This window comes from Agelaius phoeniceus, chromosome 3 (assembly GCF_051311805.1).
Source record: "Agelaius phoeniceus isolate bAgePho1 chromosome 3, bAgePho1.hap1, whole genome shotgun sequence".
Classification (NCBI taxonomy): Eukaryota; Metazoa; Chordata; class Aves; order Passeriformes; family Icteridae; genus Agelaius; species Agelaius phoeniceus.
Genome location: NC_135267.1, coordinates 16,702,889 through 16,722,798, shown reverse-complemented (window position 1 = coordinate 16,722,798; position 19,910 = coordinate 16,702,889). Strand labels below are relative to the sequence as shown.

Below are 19,910 nucleotides of genomic sequence, written 5' to 3'. Positions count from 1 at the left end.
GTTACCTTTTAATTTACATGAAGTAGTTGAGTTCATTCATTCACCATTAATAAAATCTGTGTTTCAGGATTTGAGGGCACTTACTGTGAAGTTAACAGTGATGAGTGCATCTCCCACCCATGCCAGAATGGAGGTCTCTGTGTGGATGGGGTCAACCACTACAGGTCAGGAACATTACTTGAATGACAGATATGATACATGGCTTTTTATCATCTAGCTTTTCCTTTTGTACTCTGAATGTCTAATGTTTGCTGACCTTCAGTGAAGGGGGGGCAGGGTTTGTAATGTATTTGACAGTTACATTATAGTCTAAATCTTGTGTGCAAAAAGTAATACATATACACCATAAGTATGACGCCAAGAATTTTTTGTAGGACTAATTAAAATCACAAGGATCCAATTTAAAAAAGCAGAGTTGTTGTTAGTCCACTTACAGTAGTACAAACAATCTGAGTTGAAATCAATAGAAAAACTTAATGAAGAATATAGTTAGAGCTGTTATATAAGAAATCTTGCAATTCTGTCTCTTTGATAATCCTTAAAAAGTCTGTGTGCATCCTGTGGTCAGTGATCTTGTTCTTCTTCGAGAACTGGCAGTCTTATTGCAGGTCACTGGCCTCTGGAAGTCTTTGTCAGGAGAACTATGATGTTCACAGTTGGTTTTTTCACATCTTCAGTCTCAAGCCTTCTTGGGGCCTCACTCACCAGCACCCTCATGTCCTTCTCAGCAGGACTACTCTCAATCTGCTCATCCCCAGACTGTGTTGATATCAGGGTTGCTTTGACCCAGCTGCAGCTTGCACTTGGTCTCATTAAATCTCATGTAATTCCCAAGGGCCCACCTCTCAAGGTTTGCTTCATCCCTCTGGATGTCATCCCATCCTTCAGGAGTGGAACACAAAAGGTTATTATTTGTAACACCATGGTCATCTCAGTGTCTCACACCCTCACTACGGATGCTATTCCAGAGCTGAAGCTATAGCATGAGAGGCATCAGTCAGCTGGCTGCAGGGCAGGTGTCAAATAAGTGAAATGCAGCTCAGGCCAGGGCAAGTTCTCAGTAAGCCCTTGCACAGTGGGGTCAGCACAAAGCCTGTGGCCTTTAGCTAATGGTAACCAAGGGCTTCAGACACTCTACTTGTTGGTGCTTGTTAAAGTACTGCCCTCTGCAATTACCAGTAAAAAGCAAACATGATTTTGGTACCATTTAATTAATACCTCTCAACATCTGCCATATTTTTCCTGAATTTTTGTAATAACCTAAAAAATAATATAGTGACATCCTTTTTGCTAGGTGCTCCTGCCAACATGGCTTTACTGGGACCCTATGTGAAGTGGAGATTAATGAATGCTTATCAAGACCGTGCAAGAACAATGGAACTTGCCTGGATCTTATAAACAGGTTAGTCACTACTAAATGACAAGTTTCCCTGATTTCTTTATGTTAATTATGGATTTGGATGGAACCTTCACCATAAATGAACTAAGCAAATGCTAGTGCTCAGTTTTTTGATTCCTATGTGACATTAAAGAAAGATAGAAGGGAAAATGTCTTCTGCACAACTTGTGCAGAACTTTTCTTCCTTACTTTTTTGTTTGTTTGTTTTTAATTTGGAAAAAGACTGAAATAGAAGAAAATTGATCTTGTTAGATTGGTACAAACCCTGTGTTTGCTCAACAGCACTTCACAAGTTATTCAGAGACTTATGCCAGAAGATCAGTAGCCCTTAAGTCATTTCTTATATCTTCAGTTAAAATTACTGTGCCAAATTGTTCTATTAATTTAACAAAAAGTAAATCACCCTCTTTGCTTCAGAAACATGGAAATGAGAAAACTCTGTTCATTATTTTAATATGGATGAGGATTAGGGACACCAGCTTGGCATAAGGAGATTCATATGGCTTTGAAGTATTGCAATAGATCCCATTGTTACTTCCATTGACATACGTGATTTTTCTTTTTCTAAAGATTCATTTGTAACTGTGCACCTGGATACTATGGGTCTCTGTGTGAGATGGACGTAAATGAGTGTGAAACTTTGCCTTGTTTACATGGAGGAAGCTGCATCAACAGGCTTGGAGGCTATCGGTGTTTCTGTCTACCTGGATTTACAGGTATGATTATGGATTTACTCTTTCAGCCAAGAAGCTTATTTCATAGGTTTTGCATTGTTTTAATATTATAGCAAGAAAAAAATTAATCTCCCTATTGGAGGATAAATCAATACTAACTTAAAACTAGTTTTATCTAATTCTCCTGAAGTAGCTCAAAATTATTGATATTAAGACTTGAATTATAATTTCTTTAATCACCCATACATTCAGTTGAAATGAGTTATTGTATAGTATAAAGAAAATTAATGTGTATTCTTTTTAATTCAGCCAGGAAAAAAACTATTACCATAGATACAGAGAAAATTTTGCAAACGAGAATATGCTACCTTGTCATTTGAATTTGTACAGAACCATAGAAACACCTTGACTTTTGACCTGTTTGATTGACACCACTGGCTTTAGTGTTAATCTGCACATTTTTACAGAGTCATGAAAAAATATTTAATGGGTAGAGATGCAGTAAAATTTCCCTAAAATTATGTTGACTTTTATTTAAATGTTCAGTGTGCTGCTGAGCTAGCTCATACACAATGTTTTGATAGATCCATCTTAAGCAACATGAAAACATGGGATCATATGACTGCAGAAATATTTACAGTTGTTTCCTCAAATTGAATAATTTCTGCATTTTTTATGCATAAAATTGTTTTTCCTATCTATCCCAGCCTGTGATGAATGCCACATAAAGTACAAGATAAAAAAGGATGCAATTTGCATGCACTGAACTGAGAGGAATGTAATTCTCCACAGAACAAAGAACAAGTACAGTTATGGGAATTTCTATATAGCTGTATATCCTTTTTCCATTCACCACAAATCTAAGTCCACATATCACTTGTGCACTGTTGTTCAAAATTATCCTTGAAATTTCAGCAAAAAATGGAAAAATCTATATAATTTTCCTGCCTAAATCTTTTAAAGCCTCCCCCTGCAATATATTCTTCAGATGGCCTGTGTTCTAAGTAGTACTTCTTGGGTGTCACAGAAACTTCTGTTAATTAGGCAGTGGTGCTGCAGATGTAATTTCTAATAAATGTTAAAACAGTTGTATTAAACTTTATGTACATGTTTCTGTAAGAATTCCCTGTCATGTTTATAAAAGACAAGACATCTGCACATGAGCACTTAGGAGATTTTAATTTGAAAAGGAACAAGCAATCCACAGGTGTGCTTTTGTCTTGATTTTTCATTATTGACAAAGCAGTTTGACTTTAGTGTTTCCCTAACATATTTAGCCAAAAAGGATAAGATGCTGGGTTTTGTTCTGGGTTTTTTTGTAATTATTTTTTTCCAATTAGCTGTAATTTAGGAAGAACTTTTCTTTCAAAGACCAGGCCCCTTTAAAGACAGATGACAGCATGAATTGTTTCCAATGATCAGTTAAATTTAAAAAAATGTTTAAATATACTGACAACTTTAATCATCAACTATTAAAATATTATGACACCAAGCTGCGTGGCTCAGCTGATTTACTTGGAGGGAAGGAATGCCATCCAGAGGGCCCTTGCCACACTGGAAAGATGGACCTGTGAGAATCTCATGAAGCTCAACAACGCCAAGTGCAAGGTCTTGCATGTGGGTCTGAACAATCCCAAACTGGAACTGTTGTTTGACAAGGAAGTCAGGTCAGCATGGCACTTGCAGCCCAGAAAGCCACCCATATTGTGGACTGCAGCAAAAACAATATGGCCAGCAGGTTGAGGGAGGTGATTTTCCCTCTCTGCTTTGCTCCTGTGAACCCCCACCTGTGTCTAGCTCAGGTGTCCCAGCATAAGAACAACACAGACCCTTTGGAATAAGTCCAGAGGAGGGTCACAAAAAATGGTGAGTGGATTGGAACACCTCTCCTGTGGAGACAGGCCAAAAAGGTTGGGCTGTTAAGCCTGGAGAAGAGAAGGGAACCTTATAGCAGCCTTAGAGTGTGTACAGGGGGGCTGTGAGAAACCTACACAGGGACTGTTTAAATGTCACATATTGATAGAACAAGGGGGAATGGTTATAAGCTAAAAGAGGAAATTGTGTCTGTCATGAGGCAATTCCTGTTCTCTTCTCACAGAAGGTGCCTTGCAGCTCCTCCATCAACACTTTCTCACCTTCAGTCATTATTAAAAATAAGATTTCAGTGGCTAAAATAGAATGTGTGTTAAGTGAGCTATACAAATTCAAAATCCTTGTTCAAATGGCCAATTGCTGGCTATCATCCAAAAGATGCCAAAAAATGACTAAGTACCATGAAGTCACTGATTTCAGTCATTTCTGCAGAGCAGTAATTATTCCTTAGCTTTAAATAGTTATTCTGTTAAGCACAGATCTCTCTTTCTTATCTTCCCTATGAGTACAAACTGACATTTGGAAGTGACTGTGTACTTAAGTTATATGTTAAATGAAGTCAAAATCTTGGCTTAAATAACTCAGCTTGTATTTTATCTTTTATGTCAGTTTTGAGGCCCAGTCTTCCTTATCATCAGCCTCAGACCCTGCTGTTCATCTTATCTATGTGACAATGGAAACTGCTCCACTTTTCATACAATAGGTTCACCCAACAAAAAAGTCCCACAAATTCTAATCAGTTAAAAGGGAGAGAAGTTTACTTTGTCTTTTTGACCTTCCCAGCTGCTTTTACAGCTTTGTACTGCCAGTCAGCTGTGGTAGTGATTGCATCTGCACTCCTCAAGCCTCGTGGCATTTCTTGCTATTGATATCCAGTGGAAGAAGAGTAACTACACTTCTAACTGAAGTAACCACTTATTTAGTCAGCTAGGAGGAATCTAATGGCATGCTCCTTGAGATATTAAAGCAAGAGACAGCTGACATATAAAGACATCAAAACTGACTGGCACACTGAGAACAAATTCAACATGCAGACTGATAAATCTTAATTTCTGTACTTAATGTAGAGTTTGTGGTGTCTGTCTTTTAGTTTTAATATTAGAGTGTACACATAAGTTTGGGGAACTTTAGAAAAACTTTAGGTTTGGTAAACACACCATAAGAACACCACAAATTTGCATTATGCATTTTTCTGAGAAGTGCTTCAATGTCTGTGCTGTATTCTGATTTGTGAGGAAAGGAGGGGACACTTTTGCTGGACTTGTTGAGCTTGAACACTATTCAGCAAAGATTTCATAGGCCAGAAAGAACCTAGAACAGTAAGGTGTAATCTCATTGAGTATTTGGCTTGAAGTGACAAATCAGGATTGCTAGCTGTCTCTCCTGGGAGCCAAGGTCAGGATACAAACCTTCTTTTTCCTCTGAAGTGACTTATGGCCTACTAAGCAGAGCCTTAAGACATACTTTAAACAGTTAAGCCTTTGTCTGGTGGCAGCTTTGCTTCATTGCTGCTCCTCCTTGTTCATGGAAGAGAGTGTTGAAGAAGGTATGGCCAACAGGATGAATAGGAAACACCTGACTGAGCTCAGATGCAGAGGAGAAGCACACATTCAGTGAAAGGAGCAAGCATGGGCTTAGGAGGAATATTAAGTCATTGCCCAAGTGTGTAGAATTGAAATTAGGAAAGGAAAAGCTAAACTAGAGCTGAGAATAGAGAACATGTGCAAAGCCATAGGAAAGCCTTCTATATACCTTTATTGGCCTTCCTTCTGCTCCCAAAATATATCTATTTTGGGAGCAGAAGGAAGGCCAATAAAAAAATGGACCTATTTCTCAGTGGGGTGGGGGACCTTGTGAGAAAAGGCATGGAAGAATCTGTGGCATGCAGTTTTCTTCTGCTTTTATGACTAAAGATCAGGCTTAAGTGTTCTAAGCCTTGTGGCTTCCAGTGTTCTAAGCCTTGTGGTAGAATTGAGGATATTCCTTTATTAACAGACCTCCTGATAGAATATGATCAATTCACCACAACCAACCTTTTACCAATCTAGTTGTCCACCCTTCCAGCCTATAAAGTCCTAGCTTGTGTACAGGAGTATTGTGGGAGACAGTGTCAAAGCCACGCTAAAATCATGATAAATGGCATACACTCCTAGGAGCTCCAGAGCTGTGAGAGTTGTTCCCTAACTATTACTGCTAACTAGGAGAGTCTTTGTACTTTTCGTCCAATGTAACTTTGGAGGGATTTTTGAATGTATTAAGCTATGTTACTGTGCATGCTTTAAAGGAGTCTCTATTTTGTAAGTTACCAAACTCTTGGATTGAAATCTCAATTTCCACACAAATTGCTCTGCTACAAATACTGAGACAAAGGAACATTTAAGCAGCTCTAATGTGAGAACACCACAAAGGAACACTACATATCATAATACCAGTGTATTCTTCTGTGACTCCATGATATTTCTTTGAGCTTTGTGAAAGTTGTAAATGTAGTTAATATCTTTCATCTTAAATTATTGTAGTATTTAGAAAATAAAATATTTTAAATTATATAAGAATATTTCAATAACTATTTCTCATGCTGCATTTTGTTTTACTGTGGACTGAAAAATTCTTGACTGGTTTTAGCCAGGACAGGGTTAAATTTTGTAGTAGCTAGAAAGGGGTATGATGAAGGCTGGGATGCTATTCTATACCGCTTCAGGTCATTGTCGGGAGCAGGAGGAAAGGGAGTCTCTCTTCTGGGGAGAGGGGGTCCTTCCAGTCAAGAAAACCTGGTGGGGAAAATGTCCAGTATTTGTTTATTTTCATGGGCTTTCCATGTAAATTGTTTCTTTTTTTTATTGGTGTTATTGTTGTTGTTATTGTTAATTTCCTTATCTCATTGCTGTTTCCAGTAAATTTTTCTTGTCTCAACTCCTGATCTTTGCCTTTTGTGCCTCCAGTTGGAGGGGGAAAGAGGAAGTGTGGTTCTATTGGCAGCACTGAACTGGGGAATATGGTTCCTAACCCACAACAACTGGGGCTAGAAAGAAAGAAACAAATTAATCAGATATAACTAGTAAGATAGAAACAAGCAATTATTCACTTAAGAACCTGTGGATGTTTCAATCACTCACAGCAATAAATACCTAAAGCAATGAATGCTGACAGATGGTTTCACTTTGCAGAACACAACATGCTTTATGTTAAAACAGTTCCTATAAAGATGAGCTTCTTACTCCCAGAAAATATAGCCATGATAGCATCTTTTTGGATTTATATGGGAGAGGTTGAATTTGACCAGATTTTTATTAAAAAGTGTAAGAAAATTACAAGGGTATAATAAAATACATTCTAGTATTCTAGAATGTATTCTATTCTACATTCTAGAAATTTTTCATACACCATCATCACATTCTTATTGCATTTTCATCTGCTTCCTTGTACCCATGTCATACTTCTGATCCTATGCATTTTGTCATTGACTAGATTACTGGATCAAGCTGTACAGGGAAAATTTCATTCTTGAATCAGAATAAATCAAGTTGGAAGGGTCCTTCTGAGGTCTCTAGTCCAATTGCTTGCTGAAATCAGTTTTAGCTATGGGGTCAGACCAGGATGCTCAAGTCTTTGTCCAGTTGGGTCTGGAAAACCTCCAAGCACAGAACAGTTCTCATATCTGATAGAATATTTAAACTCTAATGCGGATAATACATTGCTTTACTCATAGTAAATGGGATTTCTTGTATGCCAAGAAGAGAAAGAGAAGTTGAATTTTTAGCTGAACAGCAAACTGTCTTTTATTGTCATTTGACTCTGAAAAATGCGTAAAACTGCTTCTGTTTTAAATAAGACCATTAAATACAACATAAAACGTGCCTAATGGAGAAGAAAATCAGAACTACTACTATTACTACTACTAATGATAATAGTAATAATAATAATAGGTTTATAATTTTAATATTAGTGTATCCTGGAGGCATTCATGTTATAGAGTGATTTGGAATTAAATATGAATATTTTTTTTACACAAAGCTATACTTACATTGCTTTAGAGTGGTGACAGAACATTTTTTTCTTTATGCCTTTAACACACAGTACAGATCTTCAAATTTGCCTTATTTCAATTTTATTTTACATGTTATTTTATATCACAATGTTAAAATAATAAACAATAACTATACTGGATAAAACATATTTTTTATCTGTAAGATATGTGAGTGTGCTTACATTAATATAGGAAATACAGGAAATTTATCCGTATTATATTTAGTACAACATACCAATACAATTCTTTTCTCCATATTGAACTGCATTAGTTCAAATGAGATATGCATTGTTTCTTAGAAATTCGTTTTTCACTTACAAGTTTTCATTTATCTTTCAGTTTTAAAAGTTTTCCTCAATTTTAACAAAGTCATTGATCACACTAAATCCTATGTTCTTAAAGTCAAAATTAAGAAATCACACATATTGAATTGATATTTGCAGCTTGCCTGGCTATAGTGTGACAATGTGACACTGCCTCCTCTGGAAATATTGACAACTATGTTAATTTTCTTATGATGTTTCCTATATTCAGACATTAATTAATAGACTTACTTGCATGGTTTCAGGTTTATCTTGTTCTATATCCCTTTTTGTAAGTTTATTCAACTGCCAACTATATCTTAATTCTTGACTACTATATCTTTAGGTGTGGCTTGATTTCTTCGTGTTGGATTTCAGTAAATACTTTTGCCTTGAGCAGGGGGATGCCCCAGCTGTGCACTGATCCAGCAGTGCAAAGGCTCAGCCTTGCCATGGCCTATCAAGTCGCTGGTTTAACCTCTGTGCTGGGGCCGGCGGCTGCTCTGTGCTAGGGTGTCTGGGCACCACTCCCAGGCTAATGCTGGCAGCCTGGGAGCAGCAAAAGTATAAAGGGGAATCCAAGCAGAGCCCAAGACTAGGGGAATAAGAAAGTATCAGTATCATATTCCTTCAAACAAAGAGAAGAAAGAAATCATGCTCCAGTCTAAAGTTCAAAAATCTAAATAACAGTACAAGCTACAGGTGATATTTTTATATTCTATCCCTCTGGTTCTTGTATTCACTTTTCAATTAAATGGGAAAATATAGTTCTCAAGAGCCATGCATATGTATCCAAGGTCCCTAATTGATATTTAATGAAAACAAAGGTTGTCAAAGTTTCAAAGTGAGGAAATTAAGGTTTTTAATTGTTTTAATTATTTTGTTTCCTGTGGTCTAATCTTATCTTCTAAAGTTCTCTGTAGTGGAAATCAAACCTTGTCTAAACAAAGAAAAAGATACTTCAAAATAGGTGTCAACCTTTCAAATTTACTGCAGTCCAATCAGCACCAATTGAATTTGACTTGATATATGTGAAATAATTGCCTGAAATAAGTCTATTACTGACACAAAGTACAACAGAAATAGAAAATCTAAATCTCTGGTATTAGTCACTAAGTTGTAATAAATCTTACTTAAGATGAAATCAACAAAAACAAGCTCAGTGACCTTTTCAGCCCTAGTTTTCCATGCACAACTCTTAGAAAGTTTTCTTAACAGATTATTTATTCATAACAGACTGAATGAGACAATGCTGAAATGATGTTGAAAGGATGTTATGCCTTTCACAAGATTAATGTCAATGTGACAAAATGAGTACTTGTTCTTTGCAGTCAGTTACTATTTTTAAGTATGTTTTTAGATTTGTAAGAAATTATTTAACAAATAATTGATTTTCTTTCTGTAACTGGAATATGCTCTGCAATATATTTTTTAGTATTTCTGCTCATGTTTATTTGTTAATTTTAATTTTTTAGATTTATGCTATAGATTTTTTGTTACTATACATAATTGGCTTCATTATTGGTTATTCAAATGATAAACCTATTAATTGATCTTTTGATTCACATCTGTCTATCCTAAAATCTCATGAAATGGTCACAAGTAGTCGTCAATAATCTTTTAATATTTGATACCAAAATTGACTTGAACAAGGGAACTAGGGGCTGCTGAGCAATTCTGAAAGGAAATCTCACCTTTTCTCTTAGTTCTTTCTATTTTCAAAAAGATATAAAATTTTCAGTTACTGGCAGAAGACCAACTTTCTTTTTTTATATCATGTGTAAATTAGTATAGCATGCTAATTTATTATTCTTTTCCATTTTTGAGTATGCTCTCAGCAATCAATTGCTTTTTATCATGCAATTTTTTTTCTTTGAGAGGTAGAAAATATTTAACTTTATTGCTGCATAAAATTCTGTGTTCTTCCTTTTTGTCTTTTCAAACTACGCAATTCTCATAATTTGGTATCTTGAATTTTTAATCTTCTCAAGCAGCACTAAAATATCAAATATCAATCAGATGTCATCACTTTATATTTGTCATTTTTCATTATGTATGTCAATATAACCATCCTTTTGGTATTTGCACTATAGGAAATTCGAGATGGATATTTTTTATTGATGAATATCATGAACTATATGAACAATCTATGTAACTAAAAGCAATTATGTGAAAATATTGATATTAATAAATATAGTGTTGGTTTGAGTTTAGAATTTAAAACTTAGTTGCATTTTCTGGATTTTTAAACAGGTGATAGGTGTGAAGTAAATATAGATGAATGTATGTCTTCTCCTTGCCTCAACAATGGAAGTTGCATTGATGGCATCAGTTCCTACAAGTGTCACTGTAAGAGAGGTTTCATCGGAACAACCTGTGAGATCAATGTTAATGAATGCTTGCCAAATCCTTGTCTTCACGGAAGGTGCCTATTCTTATTTAACTATTATTATCTCCATGATAATGTACCTAACTAACAATATTCAAGACTTAATGATATGGGATGTTTGATAAATATACTTTTAATAATGTTCTTCCATAAAGCAAGAGTACAAGCACACTTAAAGATGACAGATGTTGCCTGCTTAATCTAATGTAATATAGTGACATTATCTCAATTTCTCCTGCATTTTTGTTCATTACCACAACTAGTATTCAGTAAGTGGGGATTAATTAATGTTTAATATACTTAAGAAAAAATCTTTAGCTGTTACATGCCAGCAGTTGAAATGAGATGTGTCCTAATGTGACAATCAAAATCCTTACAAAATGCCTCAGCACCCACAGTAGGCACATTTGAAATCCATTATAAAACTATTGAAAAGTACCATGTATTACAGTAGGTTACATCAGACTACTATTTTGAAATGTATGGAATGATACTACTAGTGCTGTACATGGAACTAAATAAGTAAAGAGCTAAATAACACTCTTTTGTATTTCAGATGCATAGATCTCATTGATGGGTATCAATGCTCTTGTGAACCTGGATGGACCAGCTCAAGATGTGAGATAAATATTAATGTATGTTTTCAAAATGTTTTTTTAATTATAGGAGAAAGGGTAATATGTTGTTGAAACTCATTTTTATTTAGTTAACCTCTGAAGTCAGTACATCGAAAATGTATGACAGAAATTCAGTTGTTTAAAATCCATTCTGCAAAGTGCATTACTTTTTGCTTACATGACAGTGCATTAGAAAAGACCATTAAAAAAATGTCGAAAGAAGTTTAAAGGTGAAGTGTGAATGATAAATCTGGAAAGCCACAACAAGCTAAGGCAACATTACCTGAATATCATTTGTCCCTCAGTTTGGGATGAATAGTATAATTACCTAATTTGTGTATTTGAATCTCATTTGCTGTAGTTTAGCTGCACATTTGAATAGTAAACCTCAAGGTACAATGTTCTACACTGAAAGTTGCTCGTCTTTAAATTTCAAAAACCATGAAATAATAGAATTCTATGGTATAAAACCATGGAGTACTAAATATACTGCCCACTTAGTCCTCTGAAGGTCATTAATAGTTTTATGTTCTCATGGGGAATGGCTGTGGTCAAGAAGGGATCCATATATATAAGTCTGTGCTGTGGAGATTCCCTTGGTCAGCAAATCAATTTGTAGAAAGTGACTATATCTGGCAGAAAAAATGAACAGAGTTTTCAATACTAACTACCCTTTGCAGAAAGTATTGGATTGATTTAGACCTTTTTAATTTTTCTGCCAAACGGAGTTTAATATGATCTTGGGATATGATCCTTTCAAATGCATTTGATCTCATGAGAAAACCTGGCGTGAGAAAGTTTGGCATGGACCTTCCTTCAGGCTATGTGGATTCTAATATTGCGCTACTGAATTGTCAAAAAACATTCCAAAATGTTACAAAAACTTCTTTTTAACTTATGTATTAATGCAGGGACTTTTCATAATTTTTATTTACAGCTTAAAGTACTAAATAACTAAAAATGTGTCATATTACATAAGGGAAGTATGGTCCATAATTTTTTTGTTGAAAATCCAAGTCTCAAATGAGGTGTAATTCTAGCTGGTATATTAGATTCCAAACTCTTTTACAGAAAGTAAAAGCCAGAAAATAATTAATCCAGCTCTAAAGAATGCCCAACATGATACAATAAGATATGATATTGCAAATCTGTATGTTTATCAGCTGTTGCAAATGCTAATACAGAATACCCTTGGGTAATATTTTCTCCTGAACATCCATGATTTACACTTTTCTCCATTTGAAGAGAACAAGAGATTAAATGTCCTGTAGACAACATCATAAAATTATATTCAAAAGATAATCATATTTCATAGCGAGATGTTTGAAAATGCAGATAGAAACTCATAGGAAGAAACAATATACATATACCTTTGACAGATAAGTCTGTCAGAGTAACAACTTCATTTTCTGATAGTCTTTCGATTTGCATGCAGTATGATTCCCAGATTATACTATGCTGCAAATGTCATATTTTAAACGTTCTATCGTTGCATTCATAATGCTCAGACATATATCATACCTATGCAACTCTTACAGTGATCAGCTAGGCTTTCTGACTATGTTGGGGTATGCATATCACAATAGTTGTAGTAGGCTTATGCTCTCTATTTGTTTTTTTCTAGAGTAGCTTCAGCCACTTCTTCATTTTATAAAATAATCATTATTTAATCTGATAAATATATTTTTTTTTTCTTTTGTAACTTGAAGGTACATTTCTTTGTATTAAGGGCTATGCAATTTCATTTGGTGCAGGAGCCAAGATTCTGTTTAGAAGGGGGTCTACAGGAGTGGCTTTTGTGAGAACAGACAGACCAGGGACTGCACCATGGTGGAAACAACCCATTTGAGTCAGCTCCAACCAAGCAACTGCAGGGAAGAGTTGAGCCTCTCACTTAAGATGATGGCACCTTTGTAGAAACGTATTTAAGAAAGAGCAGAAAACACTGTTCAGCAGAAAAAGGAGGGAGGGGGGAAAGAATTGTGAGGAACAATCAGGCAGTGTCCAAGGTCATTGAAGAAGGAGAGGGCAGAGGAGCTCAAAATGCTGCAGCAGAGATTGTCAGAGCTGTAGCCCACGAAGAGAATCACGGTGGAGCAAGTATTTGCCAGTGGTTCATGGAGAGAACCATGCCAGAGGAGACATCTGCACTGCAGCCCACATAAGACCCCATGCTGCAACATGTGAATATGGCCTGAGAGTGTTGCAGCCCATGGAGTGCCCCAACAGGAGCAGGCTGTAGGCAAGAACTGTGATGCATGGAGAGAAGCCCATGCAGGAGCAGTTTCATCCTGCAGCACATAAAGAGGCCCCACACTGAAGCAGGGGAAAAGTGGGAGAAAGAAGGAGCTGCAGAGAGGAGCTGATGTGAACTAAGATCCCTCTCTCCTTACCCCATCTAAACTTTTCTGGATGAAATGAGGAAGTAGAACACTTTAAAATAGAGGAGTGAAGATGAGCCTGGGAAGAGTGGAGTGTGGATTTATGTTTTCTTTCTGTTTCTCACTGGTCTATTTGTAGTTGAACGTAAATTATTATTTTACCAATGTCAAGTCTGATTTGTTACAGTAAATGGTAAGTGATCTCTCTGTCCTTATCAATCTAGGAGCTTTGTCATCTTCTTTTCTTTCCTTGTCATGTAGGAGGAGGGAGAGTGAGAGAATGGCTGAGTGGTCATTACAAGGTCAGCAACTAAGATGATTCAAATAACCAGCTTAAAAATAATATTTATGTGTGTATATGTATTTCCCTAGGCATACTTGGATCTTCTTTCTTTACTTTTTTATCTTGAATTTTCTCTTTTTTACCCTTGATTTTTTCATCCTTGCCTATGTGGCTATAGAGTTTCAAGAAAATACACTTCAAAACTTTCTCTGAATGTCTAATACTTTTAGGTACAAAATAAGCACTATATATCTTTGTAGTTATAGCCTATAACTTTTGCATATCAATTATGGGGTGTGTATATTGGAACTTCCCTATCTACTACAGTTTTCATTGCTTTTTCATTTATGGAATTCACTCAAAAACAAGTAACAGTAAAAACATATGCACTATATGAATCAATTTCAATACACACAATTCCCTTTGACATTTGCATATTTTTGAAATTATAAAATGAATGTACATAATGGAAAATTGATCTTTCCTCTCTGATAAACATAGAATAATAATATGTGCAGTAATAGCAATTATGGTTAGTAATAGACATTGCTTCTTACTTTTTTTTGGCTTTTTGTTTCTTTGCTATGATGGATGAGACATGATTGACAGATGTGCTTCTTCCATGCTCAGTTAAGATGGCTCATCCTGTCAAAAAAGAAGCAAAAAAGTGTTTTGAGTCTTTACACAGGAGAATATTCAGTTTGTTGTTATTTTGGCTTGTATCTGGTAGAAAGCTGTGATCAGACTACATCCTAGATTTGTTTTATTTTATCTGGTTTTACTGATCTTTTATCTCTATTTTCATAAAAGATAGAAACAAGTGTAAATCAGGAAAATCAGCTAATTTTCCATATTAAAAGCCCCACAGCTTATGCACATGCAGAGGCTACTTCAAGTAAATAAATATTTATTCATCAGGACCAGCCAGATTGCCCAAAAGACATGGGCATGGCCAACATTGGTGGATGTACAAAGACCTCAGATAAGGTGGATGCTTTTCATGTCTCTCTGAGACTTTTTCACACTCCTGGGTATTTTTACCTATTGCTAACTAGTTTAAAAAGCATTTGGTAAAGTAAGTAATTTCTTGAAATAAGCTAAACTAAGATTAACTTCACAAAAAAACCCCAAAAAACATGGTTTATGCACAAGATACAGATAGGTAAATCTAAGAGTAAGAAGAAAGGGAGATACCCACTTTATTCTGTAAAACACACTATCTGTAACTGCAGACCCACAGGACAATTTCAGTGTGTGTAATACTTCAGAGACATCTGGCCATGACATAGGAAGTTTATTTTAAGTCAGAGCGACTGAATTAGAGAGTCTTTTAAATAGAAAGTAATAGGAAAAATAGATCATATAGATTGGTGAAACAAAAAAAAAATGGGTGAGACCTACAAAAATGTTGAAGAGGAGTTTCACCCCCAAAGTGCTAAACCCTCTGAGGGCAATCAACTGACAGGCATTTTTATAATCTATGACATGAGAAAATCCTATCAACTGATATCATAGTATGATCTTACATCACAGATACTCTAGCAACAGAGTATATCCTAAACCCCAGGAATATTAAATTATTATATTCAGTTTCAGGAAAATAAACTTTATAATAGTGAGGCCCACAAACATATTAACAGCTATTAAACAAATAGCTGTTTGTTTCTTTTAACAAAATAATGTTAAAAGCCCAGGTAAAATGTGTGCTATAGCTGAAGAACACAAAGTGGTTCAAAACCCTGACTGGTTTAAGAAGGAAACTTTAGACTGTCACAAGGAACAAAATGGCCTTTTAATAAATGGAGAGTTTGCCTATATGGAAAAAATAGAAAAGTTTTCAAAACATTTTAATTCAAATGTTGGCAGGAACTTCAAAAACCTAAATAAAAAATTTGAACGTGTCTTTTAAAGAGCACTCTAACCTATAAAAATTTATTTACACCTATCAAAGTCTGGAAGCAGGAAATTGGTGGGATTACTTGATGGTGAAAGTGCAAAATGTGCACTCAAACAGGGTTTGAGAGAAGCTTAGTGCATTCTTTGTATTTGACAAATGCCAGAAGGACCTCACAGAATGGAAAGAGGGAAAAGGTGGCAGATAAGCTTCAGTGTAAAGTAATACTCCAGGGAGAAACAGCCTCATACAACTGAATTCAACCATCAGTTACAATTCAAGAAAGAAGATTTGGAACAATTATTGACAGTTCTCTGAAGTCATTGTCTCAATCTACAGTCACAGCAAAGCATAGCAAAAAAATCTTGCTGGGCATGATCAGGAAAAGTATGAGGAACAAGACAGAGGACATGATTTCCCTGCTACATAAAACCAAGGTGGGCTCATACATTGGCTATTGTGGACAGTTTTGGACCTTGTACCTTAAGGAGAGTTAGAGAAGCTACAGAGAGTAACAAATATTATGTGAATTGCCTAGCCTACATAAGGAGATATTTAAAGGCCTGAAATTGTTCCCTTTAAAGAGGGGAAATTGGAAGGAAATGTAATTAAGATTTAGAAAACTGCTGCAGAGGAAGATAAATGGAAAATCACTTCCCCAAATTCTGTAGTAAGGAACAGACATTTGGGGGAACATGATAAAAATAAACAGAGAAATATCTGGAGGAAAATAAACTACTTTCTTTCAGAGGAAGCAGAGAACACTTGGAACTTCCTGCCCCAAAGGCTAGGGAGTCAGGTCATCTCTTAGTAGGTCAGGAAAAATTAGGCATGTCACAGACACCAGGTTCATAAGTGAATGATAAATGAATCAGTCAGGGAAATACAGTTTATCATGTCTGATTAGACGGTTCTGCTTGCTGAAGGGAGGAAGCATGGGACATAGATTTTGCTAAAGTGGCTTTCCCTCCATCACTACTACAGACAGAATACTGGGGCAGACAGGGCGCTGGTCTGATCCAGTATGACCCTGCTTTCTATTATTGTCTCAAAATTAGATTTATTTTTATTATTTTTTTCTCTTCTCCTTGTGCTCATAACAAAAAAAAAATTCAAGGCAAAATCCCCATTCGTATAATTTTGAACTCCTTTTGAATTACTTTGGATAAAACCAACTTTCTGAAAGGTGAACCCAAGTTTTCTCTGTTCAGTCCTCAAGATATTGTATATATATTCAATCTACCAAAACAAAAGTTAAAAAGTTTTGGGAAGTAAATAATTAAACAAAATGGATGCATGATTATATTAACTGCAAAAAATAGTGTAATAATTTTACTTAATAGAAAAATACAATTTATGTATAGTTTTGTTAAGCATCAAATAGAAATATATCTGGACCAGTCATCTAAAGGTCTCAATATAAATCTCATACTTTTCTATGGCATCAATATATTGAGATTTAACCCAATATATATACACTGTAAAATTAGATTATTTTTTTTTAAATCGGGATTAAGCATGCATTAAAACCATATGCATATTATATTCTGTATGTAAAAAAATTTGTTTTAAAACATGAATTAGCTTCTAAAGCATTTATTTACAACCATTTTTACTCTCTCCATCCTTTATTTTTTTATTTCGTTCTAAACCCTTAGCCACGTGGATCTTGCTTATTAAAAAACCTTCAATTTTGATCTGAGAATAGTGTTGTCCTATCATTAAGTGAATGGAAGCATGCCTCTTGAAAGCATCTTTCTTTGGTGGTGCAATATTTATCTTTAAATTCCTTTCTTATCCCTTTCTTTTCTCCCCTTACTGCCCCCTGCAATCACCATAGTGGATTTGAATTAGTTCTCAAAAGAATTATTCCACTTTATAATTAACTTTTTGATACACAGTAAAAATTCACTTAAATAAAAATAAGTCTACATTTTACAATTTTTTGCATTGAAGCTCTTTTATAGAAATAGATTTGAAAGATTAGTTAGAAATAATTTTGTATTTCTAATCAGCATTTCCAAGGCAGAGTATGGAAAATAGTCCTTTCTGCTGGAAAATTTTAAAAAAATCCTAGCTTCCAAAATGCACTACTAGATTTTTTTTCTTTTAAGAAACAGTGTTGAACAGACATATTATTTTGAAAAATAGTAGATTTTTACTATTTTTATTAGTTTGCCAAAATGTGTTCCCTTAGAAATTTTTCAAGCTATGGATTGTGAGTTTGGAAATAATATAATGAAATATGTAGAAAGCTGGGCTTTCTTAGACAGAATAACCTCACTTCCAAAGGCAGATGTCAGTATGGACCCACAGATTTGGACATGGAAGTAGTATGCCTTGAGCACAGTGCCTTTCTAGGTCACTTGTTAAGAGTCCAGATTTCAGAACAATTCCCTGCCAGAAGAACCAGTGAACTGTGCCATGCCAACGTGGACTCTCTTAAGGGACAGTCATCTTCTTCCTAGTACAAACAAGATTTACTACACCATGACATTCAGAGAACAGGAAACACCAAGAAGAAATAATAAATTATTGCACTCTAATAAATGTAGTGGATCTTGTATGACATTGTTTGAACTAAGAATTCTTAATAAAATCCAGCCTTAAAAGAGCTGCATCACTAGAAATCTCAGTAGTCTTTCACTTTTTTGCCTTGATTTTTAAATTGCCTTGCTATGCTAGAAAAATCAATAAGGACTTATATTTACTGTAAACATAGTTTAGTAAAAATAAATCCAGAAAATCACCATTCTGTGCTCCTGTTAGAAGTATGTATTTTCCATTCACTTACATCTCCATGGAAATTAATACTTGTATTTAGCTTTTATTTGCCTGGAGTATGTTTTAGAGATGCCTCAAGCCTTTATTTTAAAACATAATGAGGTGGAAGATCAACATTTAGCAGTTTTATAGTGACTGATTCTCAGTAGTCAAGTTGAACCTTTTCTCTTGCTGGATATATCTGGATTTGGGGAATTCTGGTGGTTATTTTTGTACTAACTATCTCTGGGAGTTAAATACTCAATTTATAATAGTTCTTGTGAAAATAACTGTTCACTGCCATTATCTCTCTCTCAATTTTTTTGTTGACTATGTAAACCTGAGAACACTCATAGAGCCATCAAGAATTCTGGAACTTCTTACAGCAAAGAACTTACATTAATTATTGTTTTTAATAGCTAGAAACAGATCTATAATCCATAAATTTGTCTAATAATTTTTAACCCTTATATACTATGTTTTCAGCATTATCATGTGAAAATTATATATATGATGTAATAATTGTTTTGAAAAAAATTCTATCCTAAAAATTCTGTTAAGTGTTATTTTTTCTTAGATTTAACTTACTGTGAAGTATTTTAGCTAGTACTTAAGTCATGTTATAGTTTACATTTTTTGACACACTTTGTAGTAAACAGATTCTAGAACTTGACACAATGTCTCAGTTTCCACTAACCATAAAAAGAGAAATAATGATCTGTCTTGGTAAGTCATAGTGTTAGTCACAGTTCCATCTCTGAACACTTAAGGTTAGAATTAGCAATTTTTCCAAAGCATTCCCATGAAAGTTCATATTGATAGCTTGTCCATTATAATTTTTAAATCTTCTCCAAGTTCATTGCCTGTTAACAACACATAAACTCAAAGGATTCCATGTGAGGTCAAAGTAGAGAAAGTCCATGCTTCACAGAAAAAAACAACAAACTCAGAAAGGTACCCCTCCTTCTTTACTCCTAGGAGGTCAGATGTAAGAAAATTCAAAAGATATTTGGATGAGAATAAAATGTGTCAGACTAGTGAAGAGTTGATAAAAACTCTATACAAATAATTACAATTGCATAATTTTTTATTTTATTAAATATTTTATTTTCTTTGCATTGAAGCTTATGAAAGCCATCCCTGTTTTGAAAGATGAGCTGGGCAGGGGAGCATTGGTATGCTGAAAAGTGTTAGTACTGGGCATCCATTATGCATGTGAGGAAGGTTTGGCAATAAGCAGAGCACCTCAACTGAAGTCAAAAAGTGTGGGGCATTTTGGGATATTTTGGTAACAGTGCAAGCAGCAAAA

At 35.0% G+C, this 19,910-nt stretch overlaps 1 protein-coding gene across 1 annotated transcript in view; it reads left to right on the top strand.

The window, feature by feature from the left end:
* Nucleotides 1–19,910, top strand: part of EYS (EGF-like photoreceptor maintenance factor) — a 792,123-nt gene that overhangs the window by 371,917 nt on the left and 400,296 nt on the right. Inside the window, exons 24-28 of the mRNA XM_054630570.2 lie at nucleotides 68–164; nucleotides 1,295–1,402; nucleotides 1,970–2,115; nucleotides 10,528–10,699; nucleotides 11,220–11,298. Of these exons, the coding sequence (XP_054486545.2) occupies nucleotides 68–164; nucleotides 1,295–1,402; nucleotides 1,970–2,115; nucleotides 10,528–10,699; nucleotides 11,220–11,298 (602 nt within the window). The remainder of the gene's footprint in view (nucleotides 1–67; nucleotides 165–1,294; nucleotides 1,403–1,969; nucleotides 2,116–10,527; nucleotides 10,700–11,219; nucleotides 11,299–19,910) is intronic.